Genomic DNA, 25,224 nt, shown 5'->3' with positions numbered 1-25,224 from the left:
ATTGGCATCTCAATGCTTATCCCATAGGACCACAAGGTTCTTTACTAGATCCTACTTCACTGTCTTTTTCAGACAGGTTTCCTAGAATGGTGAAGTGGTAGGATGCTAGAGATCTCTCATTTGGCACTTCAAGGGCTAGCATATTTCTCATGCTGATGAATGCCAACCTGGCCAGGTTGTTCTCGTGACAAGCCCCAGGGGTCCTACCTCCGCTGTTACAATATCTTTTATCAGTGTTTTAAGTGAACTCTTAGAAGAGGTTCTTATCAAAGTTGCAGGTGACATGAAGTGAAAGATAATGGGTTTAAGGGAATCTTGAAAAGGTAGGTCAAAGGTCAAGAGCAGTGATATTTTAGCAAAGAGAAGCGCTCCCGAAAACGAATGCCACGCACAGGGTGGAAGAGATGCGCTAGTGGCAATGCATGCAGAGAACCGAGCTGTGGTTTTTAATGGATGCAACATAAGGCCCCAGTGGGTGTCACACAAGTAGTTCCACATGAAGCCACATACATAGAAGTATGGTGTACTTGGAGGCTTCAAAAGCTCATGGGAAAAATCCCAGCATCTTTTCATTGTATCCTTCCACACACTTTTTGAAGCCCTGGCAATTAAGATCCAGGAGGTGGTGGTCCCACTCCCATGGCGTGGGACCAGAGTAGACCAGGAATACTGTGAGCCCCGGGCACCACAAAGGTAGAGAACGAGAAATGGATTGGGGTGTCTGATGAGCGATGCTGGGTGGGCGGCTAACCGCACCGTCTGAGCGTTCAACTCCCCGCCCAGCACGTGCTCTGGGGAACCACGAGGCCTTGACCACGTCAGCAATCCAGGGGGGCGGTTCTACCCTTACAGGGTCTGTGGTAGGGAGGACCCCAGAGGCGGTGGGCTAGAGGGTGGATCCCAGCAGAACTCACGCCTGGTTGGAAGGGCAGTAATTCCTACTGGGCCTGGGAATACAGCCTCCAGGAGTGTATCTTCAGCCATTTGACTGGCTGTCACCTTGAAAGATGAGATGCCTCCTGGCTTTTTACAAGAGGAAGAGTTGTGTTAAGAGATGGAAAAGCCCCCATGTTCAAAATAAAATTAAAAACCAAGAGGAAGAGATAAAGGAGCCTAGCTTGAAGAGAGAAAGGTTTCCCCCGTAAGAGAGCCAGAGCTGCCCGAGCAAGGATGGAGTGTGTAGCTTCAGGAGTTCAGTGTCACGGAGCTGATGCAGAAAGAATCTGGAGGAGCTGATCCCAAGGGCTCAAATAGAAAGTAAACGTTTAGAAACGAATGATAGTAACGTATGTACAAATATGCTTGATACAATTGAGGTGTGGATTGTTCATAGAGCTGTAGGAGCCCCAGTAAAATGATCTTTTAATTAAAAATAAATAAATAAATAAATGGAATAGCACTGGGAAAAGAGAATTAGCTCATTAAAAATACAAAAGAAGACGACGACTCTGAATGACTTCACGGCAGGAACCTACCTTGGGTTGATAGCTTTTACCAGCAGTAAATTCCCCTTTTCTTTTTCCGTTTTCCTAGTATCTTGAGAAAGGTTTTTAGTTAATAAATCTTAACTCCATAACCAAAGTTCACCAGATCGGTTATGAGACAAGTACTCGTTTTTGATGGATGTCTAAAATAACTCACGGCAAGCACACCATTTCGTACAAGCACCAAAGTTTACATTTTATTTCATATGTTTTCTGTTTTCGTCTATACAAGCTGAGCAGGGTAAAGTTGTCCCACAAAAGGGGTATTGTTACTGTTGGGGCAGCTGTTTGCTTGTTTTAAGAACTAGGTACCTGGTCCAAAGCTGCTGTTATCCTAGAATCGATGTTGGTGTTTCCCTTCCTCCTCTTGTTTACACTCACGTATGCAGATGGTTCAATATTAAGTTAACCTCAGTCTGACACTTCGATTGTGTTTTCTCTTTGATCCTGTCAGTGTCCTGGAGTGTAAAATCACCAATCGAGCGACAGCGAGAAACCAGACATAGAAAATTTCCCAGATGTACTCACTTTAATTCTCCTAATTTTCAAGGGGCTTTCCACAGGAAATCACAGAAGAATAGTTGAAGTGTTCTTTATCTTATGTACTTTCCTTCTGAAGAAAGGGACAGTTACTTCTCTTCTTTGCATAGTGGTCTGAATTCCAGTACAAGACAGCTTTGTGTAGTGTGCTATAGTGGAAAGTAAATTCTACGTGGAATGGTGTCTCTTGAGTATTTCAGCCATTAAGAAGAACCAAAGGCTCTAGTGACTTTCCTAACGAGTGGTTCCAGTGAGTGTGCTACATGAAGCTTGCTAAGCAAGGTCCTTATATCATGAGGGTGACTACTTGCCTCTTAGCAGAAAGAAATCAGTAAGACTTAACCCAAACTAAATTTGAATATCGCGGAATCAGAGGATACTTCTAATTATTTCAAATTAAGGTTGGGTCAAAAAAAAGTGTTGCGAGACCTTAGCATTTTTAAAAAGAATGTTGAAAAAAAGCATTTAAACATGTTTTTGAACAAAATCAGAACCCGGCATTTATTTCAGGCCTACTTCAGTCACACTTTCCATGTTGGTCTAGTTCTTGACCCCTTTTTTAAATGTCTTTTTATGTGGTTTGAAAGCACTAAAAAATTTAGGATTGTAATTTGTCATTTTGTTTTAGCTTTTCTTTTCTGCCTCCCTCCCCCCCACCCCACACAACTTGTTGAAATAGGAGTGCTTTCCGCGATATCCCCAGAGCAGACGTTTCCTTACTATCAGGACTAACTCCCTAGGATCTTCCTTGGGTTCACTGAAAATAAAGACTTTGGATACTCGGGCTCAGTTTTAATGACATGTTGAAAGCTTTGCCTAACAGAAAAGGTTTTATTTGTCTCTAAATTTTGATTTTTCCATGCTACCAGAGGCCCCATTGCAACAGGTAATCTGAGTGTTGAATGTATGTTCTTGCATAACTGTGAGTTGTGGAATGTACTAAAAATGTTCACAATTTTCTAATTGAGTTTTTCTATAAAGTTCCTTTCAACTCAGAAATTCTGTGATTTTTATACTCCTTTTGTTTGTTCCACTTGTGTGTTTGAGTTTGAGATTGTAACTTTGAGTGTTGTCTGTCTGTCCTATGCATGTGAAAAAGCAAAGAATCTTGGAATTTTAGAGCTGCAAGATATTGTAGACATCATCTAGTGATTCTATAGATTAAGAATTAAAAGGCTTTATGCAGGATGAGAGCAGTAATGGGTGACCTAAAATTCTGAAAACCTCTGAGCTCCACATTCCTACTGCCTGACTCTTGGTTCTTCTATTTCTACTGCACTGGACACTGAAGATTGAAACTAAATATTAACCAAATTTTCTCCAGTGATCATTGTAGACCTCAGGCTAGACTTCTAAAGAGACAAGCAAAGAAGTAAAATCATTTCTGAGAGAGAGAAACTTAGCACACCATATTGAAGAAAAGACTTGGCTGACACAAAAATGAATGTGGGTTTCCCAGACCGCTAACCTGACACGCGAGGTAAAATTATTTCTTAATTTTACACACCTTATTCAAGGCAAGGCTTGGCTGACACAAATGATTGTGGGTTTCCCATGGAGAACATACTTTTAAAATTCAAGAATTTTGAGGCATTTCTATGATGCACACTGTTTTCAAATGATCTTCAAAATGTACTCTGATCTCTGATGCTGTTCGCTCAAACCCAGAATTAAACTTAAAAGCAGATGACAACTTTGTGTAGGCTGAAGTTTCTGATCGTAACAATCCTGGGACATTTTCAGTGAGTAGAAGCATCACCTGATGCTGGGATGTGGAGATGACAGTGCGTGTTTGGGCAGCGGCCCTGGGAGAGTGTCCCTGTCATAGGGAGCTGGAGCTCGGTTGTCTAGGTGACACAGTGCCTGTGGCAAGCACAGCGTTTCTCTAACTCCACTCTCACTTCTGTTTTATTGGTAACTAACTCTTGATTGTTCTCCACCCATTCTACCGCTTTGGTTAACCTCCAGCACAGTTGAGAAACTATCTCAGGGCTGAATTCTACCTGAGAATTGTGTCTAGAATGACGATATTTTCGCTTGCCCAACAGCGGTTTCCAAAACACAAAGTTCTTTATCTTAGAGCAAAAAGAATAGTGCTGGGGTTATTGATAGCATTGTCAGGTGCCTTTGAGTCAGGCCAATTCACAGCAACTCGATGGGCCGCAGAATGAAACATTGCCGGCGCCTGGGACATCCCCACGATTATTTGAATGTTTGAGCTCGTTGTTTGAGAAACTGTCAACCCAGCTCGCTGAAGACCTTTTACTTTTTCACTGCCCCTCTGTTTTCCCAAGTGTGATGTTCTTCTCTAGGAAATGATCTCTCCTGACAGGGTGTCCAACGTATGTAAGGCCCGGTCTCACCATCCTTGCCTCGGAGAAGCACGCTGGCCTTACTTCTTCCAGGACAGATCTGTTTGTCATTTTGGCATTCCATGGCACTTTCCTTATTCTTCTCCAGAACTGCCTTAGTGTGGGTACTTTAGAGAAACAAATCCACAGAAACTCATTTATCAGAGAGAGTTTTATATAAAAGTGAAGTGCGCATCAAGAAAACATCCCAACCCAGTGCTGCCCAAGCCCATAAGTCCAACATTAACCCATATGTCCAACACCAATCCACAAAGTCCTCCTCCATCTCACAAAACACACGCAATTTTGCCGACTGCAGGAGGAAAGCCCAGTCAGTGAACGTGTAAGTCTCTCAGCGCTGGCAGGGGTCTCCACACGGCTGCTCCAGCACCCAGGGCTGCATCAGGGTATGCATGCAGCTTCTTCTCCGAGAGGCCTTGCAGGAAGTGAGCCTTGCAAGCTGAAGCAGGAAACTGGCTAAGGCAGCTGCACCCTGGTCCAACCATCAGAAAGCAAGAGACCTGAGATCAAGAAAGGCAGGGTCACTGAGTTATTTATCCCTCCGCCCTTCAATTAACCCCACATGTGTTTATCGGCCAGAGTGGGGCAATAAACTAACTACCTCAAGCACCATAATTCAAATGCATCTACTCTTCAGTCTTCTTTATTCAACGTCCAACTTTCACATGCATAGGAGGTGATTAAAAATGCCATAGATTGGGTCAGGTGAACCTTAGTCTTCAAAATCATATCCTTGATTTTCAAAAAAAAAATTTTAATCATTTTTATTGGGGGGGTTTAGCAAATGCAATTCATCCTTTAACCTCTTGGCAGCTGGTTTTATTAACATTGATTGTCCAAGCAAGATGAATTCTTTGACAACTTCAATCTTTTGTCCATTTATCATGATGTTATCTATTTGCCCACTTATGAGGATTTAACTTTTTCTTCACATTGAGTTGTGATCCATACTGAAGGCTGCAGTCCTTGATCTTTAGCAGCAAATGCTACGAGTCCTCCATGCTTTCAGATGCCAGATTGTGACATCTGCATATCTCAGATTGTTAATTATCCTTCCTCTAAAGCTGATGCCACGTGCTTCCTATAATCCAGCTTCTCCGATTATTGCCTCAGCATACAGATTGAACAAGTGTGGGGAGAGGACACAACCCTGTTGCACACCTTTCCTGATTTTTAACCCTGGGTATTCCCTTGTCCTATTCACAAGACTGTCTTGATCTGTTTATGTTCCACTGAACACAGCGAAAAGTACTGGCATTTCCATTCTTTTCAAGGCTGTCCATAGTTTGTTATCATCCACACAGCCAGATGACTAGGCATAGCCAATAAAACACAAGGAAACATCTTTTTGATATGTTCTGCTTTCAGCCAAGTTCCATCTGATATCGGCAATGGTATCCTTTTTCCACATCCTCTTTTGAATCTGTTCTGAACTCTGGCAGTTGCCAGCCCTGCTGCAACCATTGTTCATCAGCAGAATTTTTATTTACTTGCATGTGATATTAATGATACTGTTCTATAATTTTAGCATCTTGTTGGGTCACCTCTTTTTAGAATGGGCACAAATATAGATTTCTTTCAGTCAGCTGGTCAAGAAGCTGTCTTCCAAATTCCCTGGCATAGATGAGTGAGTGCTTCCAGTGCTTCATCAAATTGTTGGAACATTTTCATTGGTATTTCATCAACTCCTGGAGTCTGCTTTTTGGCTAATGCTTTCAGTGCATCTTGAGCTTTTTCCTTTAGTACCACTGATTCTTGCTTATGTGCTGCCTTTTGCAATGGTTGAATGTTAACTAGTTCTATTTTGCTCTGTGTATTCTTCCCAACTTTTTTGATGCTTCCTGCATTGTTCAGTATTTTGTCCATAAAATCTTTCAGTATTGCAGTTTGAGGCTTGAAATGTTCTTGAGTTCTTTCAGCTTCTGATATGATGTGTGTTCTTCCTTTTTGCTTTTCTGACTTTAGGTCTTTGCACATTTCATTGCAATGTTTTATTGTCTTCTAGGGCCATCCTTGGAAGTTTTCTTTCCAGCTTCTTTACTTCATTTCTTCCATTTGCCTAGCAACTTGGTGATTAAGAGCAAGTTTCAAATCTCTTCTGACATCTCCTTTGGTTTTTTCCTTTCCTGTCTTTTTAGTGGCCTTTGCTTTCTTCATGAAGGATATTCTTGATTTCATCCCACAGCTTATCATATCTTCTTGTCATTTGTGTTCAATGCATCAAATCTGTTCTTGAGATGTTCTCAAAATCCATGTGGAATACACTCCAAGTCTTTAATTTTGGCTCTCATGGACTCGTTTTAATTTTCATTCATTTTTTTTAACAAGTCTTGATTAAATTGGTACTGGTTCAGTTTCCTGCCCTGAAATAAAGCAGGAAAAGCACTAGTCAGGACATTTGTCCTATTGAGTAAATTAACTTAATAAAGGAACTAAGATACATCCTTAAACAGATGTTGAGGGAAAGACTGTGCCTCTTTCCTTCACTGCTGTAACCATCATCTGTGACTGCCATCTAGCTCTTGCTGAATAAAATAATTTTCTAATGTAATAATGATAAAGGTAAAGATAAACTTACATATCAACTAGTTGGGTGATTGCAGAAAGCTTCGAGGAAAAGATTGCAATTGAACTGGATTTTGAGAAAGGTAGAAGATTGCAAGTATAATTCCACCTGCAGAGCATTAGATTAATCCACAACAAAGGTCAAAAAACAGGCCTTTCAGTAGTTAATCGGGAAATTGTAAATCATACTGCAGGAGTAAAGAGTTCATGAAATGGAAAGGTGAGATTAACTTGGAGAGGCACGGTAAGGCCCGATTATGCCAGGTTCAGAACTTTTCTTGGTGCTGTTGATTAAGCATTGGGCAGCGAACAGTATGGTCAGTAGTTTAACACCCCCCCCCCACCCCTCCAGCCACTCTGCTGTCTACTTCTGTGAAGACTTACACTTGTGGAAAAAACCCTGTGTAGATAGGGTCACTGGGAGTTGGAATAGACTCAATAGCCATGAGTTTGGTTTGGTTATAGAAAATAAATAGGCAACAGAAGTTTTAATAGAGTTACTGTGTGAACAGAATTATGGAATAAGCATTAAAACACTGTGTCCCTGTGAGTTCTGAGGTTTCTGGGACTGTTAATATCTATGGAGGAGAAAGCCTCACCTTTCTCCCTCAGGGCAGGTGGTGGGTTTGAACCACCAACCTTGAGGTGAACAGCTTAAGGCATAACTAGGCCTCCTGGAAATAGTCCTTAGGATATGTAGTAAATCTGGTAGCGTTCTGTTTAGGGAAAGGAATGGTGCAGGATACCAGTTGGAGAATCACAGTAGTTTTTTTCATGAGGTTTATGGAAGGGTTTCAAAAACTTCATGGGAAAAAAATTTTAATTATAAAAAACTTCATGGAAAAATAGAATTAAAAGATAATGAAATTGTTCCATGGACATGTTGAAGCTCTCTCATATAAGAATTCAAGGTAAACTATGTAAACTAAGCGAGAACAAAGAGGCAAACATCAGAGATTTTTAGGGTGCTGTCTAGCCCAAACTTGGAACTCTCTAAAGAATGCAAAGGACAAGAAACCGAGAGATCCAAGTTACAGCAGTAGTTCAGTGCAATTAGCATATTCCAGTGAAATTAAGGTTGTAATTTCGTTTAACAAGAAGCACTCCGCTGCTAAAGAAAAGCTTACTGGTTCTAACCACTAAGTTGCTCTGTGGGTGAAAGTTCTAGTGATATACTTCTGTAAAAAATTTTGCCCAAAAAATCCTGCAGGGAAGAGATTCTACTCTGTCACAAGGAGTTGACGTCAGTCAGAATTGACTAGACAATACCCACCAGCTATTGGAGATGATTAGTCTTGTGTGTGTTGATGTTTGGTTCTTATTTTAATTTTTTTATTGTGAATTTGGTGAAAGTTTATAGAGCAGGGAACCAGTTTTACATTTAACAATTCATACGCATTTTTGCTTTGTCACCTTTGTTGCAGGACCCTCTGTGCAGTATCACTGCCCTCCCTACTCCCTGTTTTTCCACCTCCACTTCTCTCCTAGCCCTCTGGCCTCTGGCCTTGGGCAAATGCTTCCTCTTGATCTCAGGTAGTGTTACTGTCCCTGTTACAGACCTGTCTAGTGGTTGGCTGAAAATGCAGCCATAGGTCAGTCCCAGACCTGATGGGCTCATAAGGATCACAGTGTCTTGGCGACCAGCCTGCTCTCCTCGATGATTTTGAGTTCCATTCCACTGGGGATTGCATCTTAAAGACTTTGTTGTCCCCAAGATGTCCTGAAAGCAGCTGGAAATATTATGTAGACTTGAAAGGAAGGTGAGAACATGACCTCCAATTTGGGAATCATCTGTATAAAGTAAACAGTAGCTTCTTGGAGACTGGTAAGATCATGGAGTGAGTGGTGATCTTGTCAAGATTAGAAATGGCCTAATGACCAATCTGAGTGAAGCTGCAGTGGCGTTTCTATAAAGACAGTCCAGTGGGAGCAGAGCATTTCTAGAAGGCAGTGGCAACAGCTATGATGCAGAAAGGCAAAGCGAATTAAAGACTAAGCCGCGGCGAGTGATTTGGAAATGCAGTCAGTCACGACCTTTAGTCACTTCTTCATTTGAAGGGTAGGGAAATTAATTTGCAAAAGGTTGTAGATTGCAAAAGTCTTTAGACACTAGTGATTAGGGATTTTTCTTTCATGTTTGGTAAGGAAAAAAGGGAAAAAGAATGACACTCGAGCAAGTATTTAATGCCTTTTGAGAACCTTGCCCACTGGATTATAGAAAAGATCAGATAAAAGGATGTCTCTGTTTCTTGGTATCATGCTTGCCTGGGTTGGTTTTAGGCTCCATCAAGTCGGTGCCAACTCGTAGCAACCCTAGGCCCAACAGACCGAAACACCACCCAGTCCACTGACTGGCCTCTAGGTGGTGTTGACTAAATGGTAACGTGTACAGTTGTCATCATTAGGGAACATTCTGGGGTTTTTTGGGGGGGGGGCAGGGAGGATTTTTAGAATAAGGGAGAAGAGTTTATGTTTATCGACTACATAGAACGATCTTTTGTAGAGTGATGGGAGAACGTATTTCGAGGAGGTCTGGAAGAAGTATGGTCTTAGAGCAGAATCAGTCCTGGAACAGGGAACACACCCCTTTTTCTTGGAAAGAAGGGGAGCTGTGAAGGTGCAGGGGCCTTGTGAGCCTGAGTAACAGAAAGGAGAAGCAAGGTTGAAGGGACTCTCACACAGTAGTTTCCACCTTCTCATTAATGAAGAGGAAATCCACTATTAAGATTGGCCTGTGGCACAAAGAAATAAATGGAATTGCTGCCTGATATGTATCATGAATTGTGGAGGCACTTTTTCATTTAAACTTTATGAAAAGCTAGACTATATGTTTGTGTTCCCATTTTACAGATGCAAAAACCAAGTGAGGGGAGAAGCCAGGACTGTGGGCCAGTTCTGTCCGACTCCGAATACTTTATTGAAAAGAAGGCAGTCTGAGATCTTGGGGGTGTAGCAGCCCTGTCCTGCATTCTACTAAGGCAGCGGTTCTCAACCTGTGGGCCGCGGCCCCTTTTGGGGAGGTCGAACAACCCCTTCACAGGGGTTGCCCCATTCATAACAGTAGCAAAATTACAGTTATGATGTAGCAATGAAAATAATTTCATGATTGGGGGGTTACCACAACATGAGGGACTGAATGAAAGGGTCGCGGCATTCGGAAGGTTGAGAGCCACTGCGCTGACGTCCTTTGGGGATATCATCTCTGTCAGTCTCCGGCATGAACATCCAAGGCATGCATATTTGATGAGAAAGGCACTGTGCAATGGAAGTGGTCCAGAAACGTGAATCCTAGCTCCCTGAGGGTGAGCACACTGGAAAATGAATAGAGAAAATGTGTAAGTCAGGTCCTAAGGCTGCAAAGAGAGCAAATTCCTTACAGGCTGGAGCAGTTGGAGCGGGAAGAGAGTACCCTTGAGACTTGGACTTCAGAGGAAAGCCGACTCCCTTGGTTTTCCATCTTCCCTTCCTTTGCTGTAGCTACCAGATCCCTACCTGTAATTCATCAGATTCCTCTTCCCAAACCACAGAACCCACCCAGACACCCTGCTAGCAGCACAATTGATGCTCCGCTCTTACTAATCACCACATTCTCATTTCAGTGGCCTATTGAAAAAGGTTAAAATGGCATCTAGCATTTAAAAAGAAAACAAATTTTAATTGAAAATACAAACCAGCAAGCGAGAGATTGTAATCGCCTTCAATCCATCCCTTACACAACAGATGGTATCGACCGGGAATCAGAATTATAACTTCATCTAACCCAACTCTGTATTTTAGTCAGTTATCTTCTGTGGGTTACACTTGTATTCTGGTTTAATTATGCCTTCGTTGAAGAATTGATTCTTGGCTGCCTAAAGATGTGGAGTCTTGGGCACTCTGTGGGTTGCCATGAGTTGGAATCAACTCAAAAGACAGAGGGTTTGGTTTTGCTTTGGTCCAATTTGACAAGATTATCCCACGTGCCGGTGACATAGCAGGGTCTAATAGAAGGTTCATCTAATGAGGGGCTAGGCAGTGATCAAAATCAATCAACAAAATGTATGCATATTAAATAGTAAGTAATGTGTGCGGTGGGCCAGGGGTGGGCACAAACAATGCAAGGATGCCAGTGGTGCACATTAAAAATTTTTTTTTTTGGTGGGGGAGGTTGCTGGAAGCCTCAGCAAGAAAATAGCATGTGGGCAAAGCCTGAAGGAAGTGAGGAAGAAACATGCTAGGCACAAAGGCTGGGAGGTGGCAGCTGGCCTGGCATGTTCAACAAAGACCATGAGACTGGCAGAATAGGACCTGAGCCAGTGTGAAGGGAAAGGGGAGGAGTGGTTAGAAAGAAGGTCAGGAAATGGAGATCAGGTACAGAGGACGTTGGCTTTTAAACTGTGGATGAGACGGACTGGAGGCTTGGCTCTGTGTCTTTTTCACCTCGGCACGGAAAATGTTAATGAACCGTGCAAGTACACAGGGCAGGAGGACGAGAGTCTCTGTACTTTCCATTCAGCTTCAACCAGGCTCATTTTTGGGGTATTGGAGCAGAAAAGTGACAAAATTGGGCATGATCTGATTCGAGCAGAAACACCCTGGAATGGGGCACCCGCAGATGGGGCAAATGCTGGCAGCTTAGCTAGGGTCTGGAGCAAAAACTCCGGTGGCAGGTAATGATGGCTGAACACCAGGAGGTAGCACTGGGCGTGCTGAGAAGAGGTCACACCAAAGGTCTGGCTAGAGGGGAATGCAGGCCAAAAAGTATTGCTACCTGGTTTCCAGTTCATACATACACAGGCTTATTCCAAACAAAATCCACGCAAACGTCTCTCTGTGATCAGTGGACAACTGAAGACAAATTCTCTCAGGAAGACACTGTCTTAGTCTTATGGGGTGCTTTTGAATAAAGGTCCAATCAAGACTGCCGTTCTCTAGGGGATCTGCTGGACCAATTAAACTCAAGGCACAGAGGTAAGCTCAGGCGGCGATCACAACTCTTTTCTGGGACGCCAAAGGATAGACTTTCTTGAAGGACACAGGATCATGGCATGAAGAAGAGTTAAGAACACTGAAAACTGCATTGGCGAGAACAACTCCAGAGAAGTGCTGAGAGGAATTGTTCCCTAACCACCACGCACCTGCTCGTCCTTTTGGAATAGCAAGGACTAGAGGGAGGAAGACATTGAGAATGTATCTAGTCAGTAAACGGGGCAAGAAGTGCAGAACACACATGGACCAGAGAACCACTTTTTAAAACTTAATTTCCGATTTAAGAACATACTCTTGCCCCAACGAAATAGCTGATCAATGAAATGTATAAGACAGTGCATATGTAACTTTCATGCCATCCACTTCTCATAGTCTCTTAAAATCATGTATGACCAGGCCATCAAAGTATAAGCATTCATTTGTGTTTTATTAACAAAATCATGTCCTCCCACAATTCCTAGACTTTAGCCAGTGTGACGTGTGATTTTATGAAAGAAACATGATTATGATAAGCAGTTATAGTTAGCATAATGAAACTGAAAATTAAACCAAAACAAAGAAGAAACCTCAGGTCAAAGGATGACAGAAAACTCAAGTATTCAGAGAATTCTATGTAGCAGGGTTTTGTTTGGTTTTTTGGTAACTTCACTACATAGTTGTGATGATAGACTCGTAACCCATTTTGTTCTGTTTAGTAGCACAGTTTCTTAATCTCTGCTCACATTTTAAGCCACATGAACCATTGGACAATCAAGTAAGAGACTAAGCCAGTGGAAAAAATATGAATGAGTCAACACCAATCCATGAATGCGACTACAAACAAAGCTTTCCCTCGGTGCAAGGATGAATTCCAAGATCCTCTGTCTGGACTGTCCTTCCTTGAATGTTGTCACTTGTTCCTGCATATGCGAATCCCCATTTCTTCATCTGGATAGCGACAGTCGTGGGTGAGGCCCACAACCACAAAAGGAAAGAAAAGGAAAGCGGCCAGTTTGTGGTGTGTTCCTGACAGCAGTGGGAGGGCAGGTGAATCGCCCATTGTGAGGATGTGTCTCCTAAGACTTAGGGCGCTTTTGATAAGTTGGTAAAGTCACAGACGAGGGAGGTTTCAATAAAATTAGAATTCCCTGCTTAAGGTTAAAAAACAAAAAAGGCCAAGAAGAAGGTCCTGACTTTCCTGTACATCACCCTCGTTTACCTGCCGGCCACTGTGTTAGATCTGGTCCTGTCCTCTCGTGTAACCGAGGTGGCTCTGTGCTTCCTGGGCGTTCAGCAAGAAACCCGGCTCTTTTCATCAGAGAGGGGAGCTCGGTGATTATAAACAGCGCTCCCTTTGCTTACTTCTTTTTCCGTAGACTCTGAGTTGCGGTCTAAGAGAGCGATGAGTGCACGGGTTAATGTTTGGAATGTGCTGCTTTTGTTCATTTTGGTTTTTTATGCAGGAGCAAGGGGATACACCCATGTCTGCCACCTGCCACATCTACCTCTGAGACCTCTTTTCTTAAACCCCACCTCTACCACCCCCAAAATCACAGTGTCCTGGAATACCCACCGTGAACCAATACTGTACTAGGCAAAGTAGATTTATAAAACACTAGGAGGGTGACACTAGAGGTACGCAAAACAAGGAGAGACTGGGTCAGGTGGTAGCATAGTGTGATGGACAAAGGTGGGTTTTGGAGGTGGACAGAGCTCACTTTCAAGTGCTGGTGGAGCACAAGTTGACTTCCTGTTCCTGAAGGAACCCCCCGCGTCCCTCCTTACTGGCTCTGCCAGGGATCTTGGGAGGAATACCTGTGTTCGCATGTTTCCTTCCCTAAGAGCCTAAGAAATTATTGATTTAATGCAGTTTGTTTAACTAGCAAGAGAGATAAAATAGTCACTCTTGCTCGGCTCATCGCTTTTATGACCGTCTTATGGTAAGAAGTTGCATGTTGATTTTCTGATTGCTCCCCGACCCCATTCCGATCATACTGGCTCCCCATGTGCACCCAAAGTGCTGCATGTGGGTGATCTACAGAAAAATAGATACAGATACATAGCTCTATCCTTTGCAGCTCTATCACAGGTTATTTACTTGTGAGAGTACTTGACCGATGCCCGACCACTCCTTGATCCCCGTAACGCAGGAAGTGTGCTGGGCTCCTGCTTACTGTGTATCTGTTCCTTCCTCGGCAGTGCTAGTGACCCGTGGCTGCCTGCCTGCTTCCAACTGCTAGTGACCCACGTGTGGCGTGTCAGCGTAATGCTGACCCCTTGACTTTTCAAGGGCTGACGTTTGGAAGTCGTTTATTAGGCCTTTTGCTGAAGGGCCCCTGTGGGTCGGGAAGACTAATCACACACCATGTGGTTAGCTATCTGCTCCACCCAGTGCACCACCACTTCCAAGACCGCAGAAACCCCCTTCACGGCCATTCCAACTCGGGCGACCTTACACGATCGGCGCAGAATGGCCGCTAGGGTCCCCAGGCTTGAAACTCTTTACTGAAGCAGACGGCCTCCTCTTTATTCTGAGGGGTTAGTTGGCGGGTTGCACCACTGCCCCTTCCAGTAACAGCCCAGTGCTTAACCCACTGTGCCACCAGGGTGCTTTAAAACCATAAAAGGGCTTAACTACGCACTGAGCGAATAGCTACATTTTGATTTATCAGAAAATCTAGATGGGAAAAGGATTTAAAATTGAGCTGCTAATCCCATTAGATGCTACATACCTTGCAAACGCATTGAACCTCCTTGGAAACAAATCTGATGAAATCAATTGCCTTGCTGCTGATCTCATTTTAAAGTGACAGAAGCTGAAACCAAGAGGTGTTAACTATCTCTCCCGAACCACTCGACTCAAAGGAGCCACGGGCACTGAGCCGGGCCGCCTGGACTCAACCACGTGACTCTGCTGCTGTAAGCAGTGGACAAAGTTGAGTGCCCGCGTCAAGTAGAACGAGATTTCTGCGTGAAAATCGGGGTGGGTTTCCCCCTCCTCATCTTCTTCATTATGATCACCATCACTTTAGGAGAAAATTAATCTTGAAAAAAGAGACTCATAGTTTTCATAGATGTACCCACAAAAAAAGCTAAAAATTTGAAAATCCCGTTTCCCAGAATATTTTACAAGTTTGATTTTTCTGAATCCCCTTTGAAAAGCCACCCGTGTAGTTTGCCACAGCATGTCAGAGTTGTTTTAAATCAAATCCAATGTTACTTGAGACCCATGGTTTCTGTTTCGTATTCAAAGAGCAGAAGTGGCCTGCGGGCACCATTGGGTCAGATGTTGAGTCCCAACGCTGGGGAGGCAAGCCTTGATTTCATCATAGAAGCGGAGCTCTCTAGAGCACTCCCAGGACTGATGTTCCTTCAATAACATCATCACTGCTAGAGCGTTAACAGCCCTATAAAATTTGACATTCTGTAAAAAAATACTTACCGTAGGAATAGATGTTGTCTGGCTCAATCATTTATTCCACCCACCTGCCTTTAAATAGGATTATTCTTCTTTAAAATGCTCCCCAGCATAAGTCGGTCATTTAAAGATCTTCAGGAGAAGCAGATACTACAGTATTGTTTAGGATGAGAATTAACCCCGAGGGAATGCTGTTATTTCCTGGGAACTGTTCTAATCACGTTACAGGCACTTGTTTTCTTAGTTCTCACAAGCATCTTGGAGATTTCCCTAGTTCACAGGTGAGGAAAATGAGCACTGCCCAGGGTCACGTGCAAAGGGAGAGGCAAACTGTCTTCCAAGCCACGGGTAGTCTTCCGCTAAAGGCCGGGTTTCCTTTTAGTTGATAAGGTATTTTATGCACTTTTGTCTTCTTGAGCTGATTGAAAACTTAACCACTGTTTTCACCACCAATGTTTATAAAGAGAATCATTCAACAGTAATCCACCCTCTCTTACAGGTGCAGTTGCTCTCTAATAAACAATTTGTAAGGGAACCACTAGTCAAAGAAGTAAACGGGAGGCTGAGTAAAATGAATTAAAGTATCCCTAGAACAAATGAAACTCTGAATCAGCTGCAAATGACTCAACCTCCGTGGCATGTTAGAAAGCACGGTCTCCCCGAATTACAATGCCAGTCCGTTCGAGAACCATACAACCTGAAAATAGCATCTTTTTTTTCCCTGTCCCCACACTTCAGTTTCTTCTTTCAGTCAGTATTTTGGAAAGTCCACAAGACCCAGGGGCCTCCCTGCCATTGCCCTGTGGTCACTGTGAAAGCCAGATGATGCCATGCTGACTTACATCCTTTCAACTGCATCCAGCGCCGCATTAGTCATTGGCAAATTTTCAGGGCCCCTCCCTGAGAGACTACCCAGTTCCTCACTCTTGCCACCTTGCAATCATGAAGTAATAGTGAAAAAGAGATGACAACTTTTTGAGCACACCTCCCACCTCTTTCCTTCCATGCCAGTGACTAATTCCTTCATCACAGTAACAGGAAGTGTCTGGATCCAAAGAGATGGGCCCGTAGTCACTGGATTGCTGCCAGGCTTCTGCTCACCTGAAAGCCTATCTGCTTTCACCCAAGTGAAGCATCCCGTTGTGCCTTACACCGCTACACGCCTGGACTCCGTGTCACTTACAATTGAAACAACATAGTCTTCTTCGTGCGCTTTCACAGTTGATACTGAAGAAGTCCCTGTGTGTTGGATCACTGCAACAAAGACAGTTTTCAGAAGAGGTCCCAAGGCACTGAAATTGGCTTCGTTGATTAGGATGTGCAGAGGGAACAACAGCCAACTTTGGGACAAACTCATAAATTCTCAGTACCTAGTCTACACTTTGAGGGCAAAGACTTTATTATATATATTTTTTAAAATTCCCACACTGCGTCTACAATGTTGAGAAATGCACCTGATCTGACCCCACCACACCGAGGAAAACACTTAAGGGGGTGCAACAGAACAGCAAAGGGAGCAGGGCAAGGAAGTCCCGAGGGAGTACCAAAAAGTCCCCAGGGAGTACCAGGGCGTGGTCCTCCATCTGACTCCACTGGAAAATACTCCTAAAGGTCAACAAACAGATCTTGACCTATTTACAGGCTTTTCTTCTCTTTTGTCACTGTTTGTTGTTCTTGTTTTGTTTTGCTCTGTCTTGTTAATGTGCATATTATTATCATTGCAGGTCTACCTAAATAATAAGATAAACTAGATAAACAATCCAGAGGAGAAAACAATGGGACTGACGGTTTTGGGGGGACAAGGGAGAAGGAAGTGATGTTAACAAACCCAGGGACAAGGGAACAACAGTGATCCAAAATCAGTGGCAAGGAGGGTGTAAGAAGCCTGGTAGGGATTGATCAAGGGCAGTGTAACCGAGAGGAATTACTGAAACCCAAATAAAGGCTGAGCAAGGTAGTGGGACAAGAGGAAAGTCAAAGGAAATAGAGGAAAGAACTAGGAGGCAAAGGACATTTATAGAGGTCTAAATAAAGGTATATACATATGTAAATATATTGTATACGATGATGGGAAAATAGATATATTTGCATATATTTATAGGTTTAGTATTAAGGTAGCAGATGGATATTGGGCCTCCACTCAAACACTCCCTCAATGCAAAAACACTTTGTTCTATTAAATTGGCATTCTATGATGTTCACCTTCCAAATATGATCTCTGAAGACAAACGAGTGCATAAGCAAAAGTGGTGAAGAAAGCTGATAGTGCCTGGCTATCCAAAGATATAGAATCTGGGGTCTTAAAGGCTTGAAGGTAAATAAGTGGCCATCTAGCTCAGAAGCAACGAAGCCCAATGGGAAAAGTACACCAGCCTGTGTGATCACGAGGTGTCGAAGGGATCAGGTATCAGGCATCAAAGAACAAAAAAAAAAAATCTTACTGTAAATGAGGGGGAGTGCAGATTGGGGACTTAAAACCTATCTGTAGACAACTGGACATCCCCTTACAGAAGGGTCACAGGGAGATGACGAGCTAGTCAGCTGCAGTGTACCAGTGATGAAGCATACAACTTTCCTCTAGTTCTTTAATGCTTCCATCCCCCCCGCCCCCCTTCATGATTCCAATTTTACCTTATAAATTCGGCTAGACCAGAGCATGTATGCTGGTACAGATAGGAACTGGAAACACAGGGAATCCAGGACAGATAACTCCCTAAGGACCGGTGGTGAGAGTGTCCATACCAGGAGGATGTAGGGAAGGTAGGGTAGAAAGGGGGAACCGATTACAAGGATCTACATATAACCTCCTCCCTGGGGGACAGACAGAAAAGTGGGTGAAGAGAGACATCGGACAGTGTAAGATATGTCAAAATAATAATAATTTATAAATTATCAAGGGTTCATGAGGAAGGGGGTGGTGGGGAGGGAAGGGAAATATGAGCTGATACCAAGGGCTCAAGCAGAAAGCAAATGTTTTGAGAATGATGATGGAAACAAATGTACAAATGTGATTGACACAATGGATGGATGGATGGATTGTGATAAGAATTGTATCAAGTTCATAGTTAGCAATATGCTTAGAGGGTTAGAAGAGGAGGCTTTCTATTCCCATGAAGAGTTACCGTCCTAGAAACCCACCAGGGCAGTTGTACCCTGTCCTACAGCGTCCCTGTGAATCAGAATCAACTCAGTGGCAGTGTGTTTTGTTTTGTTTGTTTGCCTTGTTTAAAACCGGCAGATGCTGGGATATTTCCTACTCCTGGGACCCCGGGCATGTCAGAGCTCAACTGCACTGTAGGGTTGGCAAGTCTAATAATCCTCAGGTGATGTGAATGGCAAACGTACGTGGTTGCTAACTGAAATGTTGGAGGTTAGAGTCACCCAAGAGTCACCTCAGAAGGAAATCCTGAATATCTGCTTGTAAAAAAACAGCCATCAGAGACCCCACGGAGCACCGTGCTATTCAGACACATGTAGCCATTGTTAGAGCTGACTTGATGGGGCCCTGGGTTTGGAGTTTTGAGGGGGAATTATTTTTTGTGTGCTTTGAATTAGGAAAATTGAAATATCAAACTTAAATCCTCTCTGGAACTGTTCTGCTCTGCAGGGACTGGAGGTCACTCCTGTGGTTTCCTGTGCTCCCTGGAAGAGGAGGAAGAGGGTTCAGAAACCCACGTTTGCAGCTGTTGGGAACCAAGTTCTGACATAGAGGCACAGAGGTTTTCTATGGAGCCGTAATATTTTTTAGAAGGGAGTCTGCCTGTAGTTCAAGAGAGATCCTCTCCCTTAAACTCTGGGAAATAATCCCAGCTCTGGCCATCTTCTAAAACTTATGATAAAAGTTTAGATTTGGGGAAAATTCATACTGGGAAAACTATAAAAACCTTGCCTCACTAGACTCTGGGTCGTTTGATGGTGTTGATATTAGGGGTGGCCTTATGAACGAGCTTCTGTCTTAAGCAGTCTTACTGGCAGATATGGGTTCTTTACCGAATTAAGTCAGAAGGACTTCCACCAAGAGACTCTCATAGGTGGGATTCCTCTCTGCTTTTTCTTTGGGGCTCTGGTCTCCTAATGCCGATTGATTGATTCAAACAGTTGTATAGTTGGGAGATCTTGGGTTTATGCCATGTGCTTTCTCAAAAAATAGACCATACGAGCTAAGGAGATAGATTGGTCACCTTGATTATTCCTGCACCCTAAAAAACCCTTCAGTCCAGGGAACCCCAGGTGGCTGGGCACCCTGTGTGGAGATAGCATACCCTATATGTACACTCTGCCTAATGGTTGGCCTCAAGCTTTCCCAGGGCTCTGACTGCATAGGATTCCCCACTCAAACCAAACCCGCCACCACTGAGTCCATCTGACAGGATTCTGGGGGTAAAAACAATGTCATTAGAGCTTACTTTCAGAGGTAGGATTTTATTGCCAGGACTTTTTGAAGGTAAGGAATCTAGGGACTTCTCGAGGGAGGTAGAAGACGAAGTGGAGGAGGAAGGATGACCACACACTCTCCTTGTTTAGAATGGCATTTTCTTTTTCATTCATTTTTTTGCTGTCTTCATCATTCTTAAGGTATAACAGAAAAAAAAGAAAAATTAGCTTATATTTTTAAAAATCTGATTTTATGGACTAAGACCTCAACCAGCATCAATTCTAAGTATTTTCATTTGGAAAGTACACCTTTTAAAAATTACGGAAACCTACCAAGCCCTGGACGTTTGTAACTCAGAAGTAGAGCTCATGGCCTAGAGATCTTGAAGGCTGAGGTATCTTAACAGATGACCACAGGCTGAGTCCTTGGGCTTGAGTATCCACAGCCACCCTTCAGGAACAGGTCCTGGGCAGGGCTCTCTCTCCTGCCTCATTGTGGTAGAATTAGGACGCAGTGCTTCGGCTCACCTCCTTCCCTTCCCGGATGTTCCAGCACAGCCACCATATCTTATCATCAATCCTTTGCCTAGCTGATGGGACCAAAAACTGTGAAGTAGACACAGATAAAAACATGTTCTTAGTAGGAAGGGGTTGCTTTATAATACTACCGCATCCTCCAAGGTTCCAAATGTAACAACATATACTGTATTCTCAGAGGTCTGCTTCCCGGAGTGAATCTGGCCACCTCAAAAAAAAGCAAAAAAAAAACCAAACCAGTAGTGTTTTGAATTATTTCCAGCCTGTCATCTGTTTAGTGCATACTTTTAAAAAACGCTGTGGTCATATACATATATGTCTGCATAATTCAGTATCCCTCTTTGGGCACTTGCCGTCTCCTCACGTGCAGTATCTCTTGTTACTGTAGAGTCAGGTGTGCTGACTCGTGGCATGTGCTTCTTCTGTAGATCTGCAACTACGTGGGACCTGCAAAGGTTATCGTCCAGCTGGTTACAAATGGAAAGAGCATCCACCTGCACGCGCACAGCTTGGTGGGGAAACACTGTGAGGATGGGATCTGCACTGTGACTGCTGGGCCCAAGGACATGGTGGTCGGGTAAGTGCCACTGCATAACGCTGTGAATGGCAACAACAGGTGGAATGTGGGACACAGGGACCTTGACATAACAGACCCTTTTGAGGAGGGATCTTCCTGAGTCCCTCCAAAACCTGAGAGCCATCGAGTCAATGCTGACTCATAGGAAACCATCTGTGATACAGTGAAATTGGCCCTGTGAATTTCCTAGACTGAGACTGAACTGTTTACGGGAGTAGAAAGCCCTGTCTTTCTCCTGCAGAGCGGCTGGTGGTTTCAAACCCACTGACCTTGTAAATCCCAGCCCAATTCATCACTACTACGCCACCAGGGCTCCAGCCCGATTTCCTCAGAGAACCTCAAAATACCCAAAAGCCTGTGCCCTCATTTGAACTTTGAAGAGTAAGGTGACCACACACCGGTCTGCTTCAAAGCAGCCACCGGCATTTGTGGCTTTGGTCTCATCTATATTGCCCCCTTTTGGCCTCAGAAGTGGGTCCAGTTGGATGGTAGGGTCACCTGGCCAACTTGGTGGCACTTTTAACAGTCGTTGCATCCTCCCAGAAATAAAGATCAGGAGGAAGGAGAAGTAAGAAGCCTAACTCTGGCAGAATTCAGCACTTGGGAACTGGCTTCAACCTCTTGATGATTCCTATAATAAACTGCCGTCTGGTTGATAGTGTGGGGCCTGAGGTGGGTAAAGATACGAACGTTGGTTTCGGCATTCACTGGGCCCGTAGTAGGAACCTGAAGCGACAAACCATTAAAGAGTTTGCCACACAAAGAAAAAGAGTGCTTTTTAAATGAGGAAAGCTCCCTTTACTGGATTGGATGGCTAAAACTCAGCCCAATCCAAAATAAGCAATTAAGTGACACATAGTTCCTTAAAACATCTTTCAAGGTTTTCTAGCCCTGTGTTAAAAAGTGCATATAAAATTCCAGTTAACCTGGTTGTTCACGCACAAAAAAGGAATTGTCAGAATCGACTATAATTAAACTGATGGCAGTATTGCAGGCTGTGCATGGAGATCAAGGTTCCAGTTGGTGGTTGTTGGGGAGCCTGAGCTTTCATGTCTCTGGGCATTTCTTCGTTTGACTGTGAAAATATTCAAGTGTGAAAACCCTCGAGAGAGAGCTTTCACCTCACTCAAATCCAATTCTGTTGATGTTAGGGCAAAAACACACACTCTAGATTGAAGGAAGAAGCTTAAGTTGATTTGAAAAATTCAAGTGTGCATTACATGAACTTGTTTTAACATCCTCCTGAGAGGCTGGCCTATTTCCTGTTCTGTATGATTGTTGGTTCATCATCTGTTTGGGAATACCTTTTCCAGTTCCTGACTGGTCTGTCAGTCAGAGCTTTGAAATACAGGGTAATTGTCTCAGTTTCAGACGAATTGATCTCTCAGTGTTTCTGTAGATTTACTCCTGTCGATGTGAAGTGTTTCTTCTCCTTAATATTGTTTAATCCTTTAGAGGAAATCCTAGATGATGTTCCCTGCTAACAATCTTTATTATTATAAAAACATAAGTATATTGAGTGTCATTAGTTTCTGTGTCCTGGGTTAGCACTCTTTCGGGAATTTAGACCGGTGCAGATCAGCACTGTGGGCAATTCAAACCCATCAGCTGGTCAGTGGGAGAAAAATGAGACAATCTGCTCCCATAGAGATTTACAGCCTCGGAAATCCTACTCTGTCATCTAAGCATCAGAATTGATGCCATGGCAGTGGTGTGTGAGCCAGAAAGAACTCGATGGCGGTGGGTTTAGGAGCTCTGGTGGCACGTGGGGTAAGCATGGAACTGCTAGTCACGTAATCAGCAGCTCAACCTCGCCAGCCTCACCTCAAGAGAAAGATGAGGCTCTGCTTCTGTAAAGATTTACAGCCCTGGAAACCGTAGAGCTGCCTTTGAGTCAGAATCTACTCCCTAGCAGTGGATTTGGATTTGGATTAATGGCTATTCAAATAACAGGAGCCGGCTATTTCCGCTTTTGTCACCATCGTAGTACAGCTGGGAACAGATTGTGTAACATCCTGGAGCCTTAGTTTCTGCCTCAATTAAATGCGAGAGGTGGGCCGCAGAATTTATCTCCAGGCCCTTTTCCATCTTCAGAATTCTAGACGGAACTAGCATTAGCTCACAGTGTGAAATGGCATGAGCAAACTTGCCACCTATGTATTCATAGTATGGCATTGATTATTACTATTTAGTTCTAACTTAATATCTCATACAGAAATTTAGGAAGTCAGCCAGAGCTCTTCTTCAGACTTGTCAATACTAGAAATGGAAGAAGCTGAAATAACCGGTTTTCCATAATGTAACTTGAACTGAGAGTGTAGATTCACACGCTGGGCACTGATCCAACATAACAAAAAGATACATTCAAAAAAAGGTATGAGAAAATAAATAATCTTTAAATTGCCAGAACAGAAGGAATTGCTTTTCTTTGAAATGATTCTCTTTGTCTTTTATCATAAATTCTCATTGAAGCTCAGTTTCTATTTTCACTAGTACTTCCAATATGTTTAAATTGCAAATAAAATGATGATATTTTAGGTAGTGGTCATAATTATAGATTGTTTTCATTTTAGGAGATTGTCTTTTTAAATTTTTTAGTTTAGCTTTAATTTTGCCTTTAGAAAATCCATATTCATTTATTTAATGTGTCTCCTGATCAAAATTATCTTGGTTTGATATTTTAGTTAGACCCTGAATATCAGTTATTTGTTTCAACAACATTTAGTTCTTTGAAATTTCCCTTTGATGACCACTCATTTCTCTCCTGGTTTTGCCTTAGGCCACCTTCTTCGCCAGTGGTCACCACACCCTCTGCTCCCTGGCAGCCTGCCAGAGATAGTCCGCCCTTTCTTTTTCTGCTAATCTCTGCAGCGCATCCCAACTAGAAGAAGCAGCAAGACCTCCCTCCATGAGCTAGTGCAGGCCATATGACATTGCTGCTTTTGTAGATCCAAAAACAGTGGGATTTTGAAAATTCCATACGCTTAACCTTAGTACCCTGAAAGGAAGCTAGCTGGAGGAAATAGACCAAGTATGGACTGAGGTTGGAAGGACCCACTTCCAAAGGACTGTGAGCCGGGCTACTTTTAAGACCTGTGCCAGCAGTGAAGCCTGTGTTTTTACGTCCAGAGAGGCGGCTAGGAGAACACAGCCACGACGCAGCAGCACTTTCCAGGTGTTTGTGATGGTGAAGGTAAATGGTACAATGCAGTTTCATGCCTGGCTGTCAATTATAAATTTTTTTACTCTATCAAGTGAGCCACTTTATAAAAACCCTAGTCTGATCTCATTCATCTAGAGTGACTGTATGGAAGATTGCTTCTCAAAAGCTTAGCATGTCTCCAATCAGCTGCAGGGTGAGAAGCGCAGATCCCCACTCCCAGAGCGTCTTCAGTAGGTTTGGGATGGAGGCTGGGAATGTACATGTTTAACACGTCCCCAGGTGATGCTGATGCTATTTAAAAGCATACTATTTTAAGAAGCAGGATTATAGTCCTGGTCCTGTTATTAGCTATGATTTCTTTTTTTTAATGGTCAGATTTAATGGAGTATAATTTAATAATCACTTTTTTTTAAAGTACCATTCTATGACTCGTGACATGCATAGATTCATATAGTCATCACAATCAAGATTGTTTATGGTTCCAAAGCCCTCAAAATTCCTTTGGTGTCCCTTTAGACTGAGTCAGCTCTCTGCCCCTCCCCTCCAGTCCCTGGCAACTACCTATCTGTTTTTAATCCTGATAGCTTTACTTCTTAGAGAATGACATATAAATCGAAACATATACAGTGTAAGTTTGGTATCTTTTACTCAGCAGAATGCATTTGAGATTCATCTATGCTGCATTTATCAATAGTTTCTTCCTTTTAATTGCTAAGTAGAATTCCATTGGGTCTCCATACCACAGTTTGAACTATGTAGTTGAACTTACAACTGCACACAGTTTGGAGTTTGTTTTTTGGTGTTTTTTTTTTGTGAGAAAGCTATTTTTTGTGGGAACATAAATTATCTTCATTCAGTATATCGGAGTGAAATTTCAGAGATGTATGGTATGTGTACACTTACCTTGAAAAGAAAGTACTGAATTGTTTTCCACATGACAGTATTCTTGTTTTTTAAGATTCGTGATCCTGTTTTTTTTCTATTACTTTCATTAATAATAATATGTGCCCATTTTACTGTACATGTTTTTACAGAAATTTGAAAACAGAAGTAGAAAGCATTACATATTGAACCTTCTTCATTGTAGCTAGCGTTTAGCTCCAAAAATTAATTATTCCATGTCCACTCTCAATTTAAATATCCTCTCACGTGGCTAGCTTCCTGTTTGAATAGTTTTAAATTTGTTGCGGTTTTGTTAGGTGGGTCAGAATACCTCTCTCTCGAGACACTGCTCCTGGAACTGGGCG

At 43.0% G+C, this 25,224-nt stretch overlaps 1 protein-coding gene across 4 annotated transcripts in view; it reads left to right on the top strand.

Moving 5' to 3' along the window:
• The window catches only part of NFKB1 (nuclear factor kappa B subunit 1), a 143,677-nt gene that overhangs the window by 60,641 nt on the left and 57,812 nt on the right, over positions 1-25,224 (top strand). For all 4 annotated transcript variants that reach the window (XM_075543983.1, XM_075543986.1, XM_075543984.1 and 1 more), the window contains one exon: positions 20,666-20,814. In XM_075543983.1, the coding sequence (XP_075400098.1) occupies positions 20,666-20,814 (149 nt within the window). The remainder of the gene's footprint in view (positions 1-20,665; positions 20,815-25,224) is intronic.

The sequence above is a fragment of the Tenrec ecaudatus genome, chromosome 3 (genome assembly GCF_050624435.1).
Source record: "Tenrec ecaudatus isolate mTenEca1 chromosome 3, mTenEca1.hap1, whole genome shotgun sequence".
Classification (NCBI taxonomy): Eukaryota; Metazoa; Chordata; class Mammalia; order Afrosoricida; family Tenrecidae; genus Tenrec; species Tenrec ecaudatus.
The sequence above is the reverse complement of the archived record's forward strand: the minus strand, read 5'-3'. Positions and strand labels throughout refer to the sequence as shown.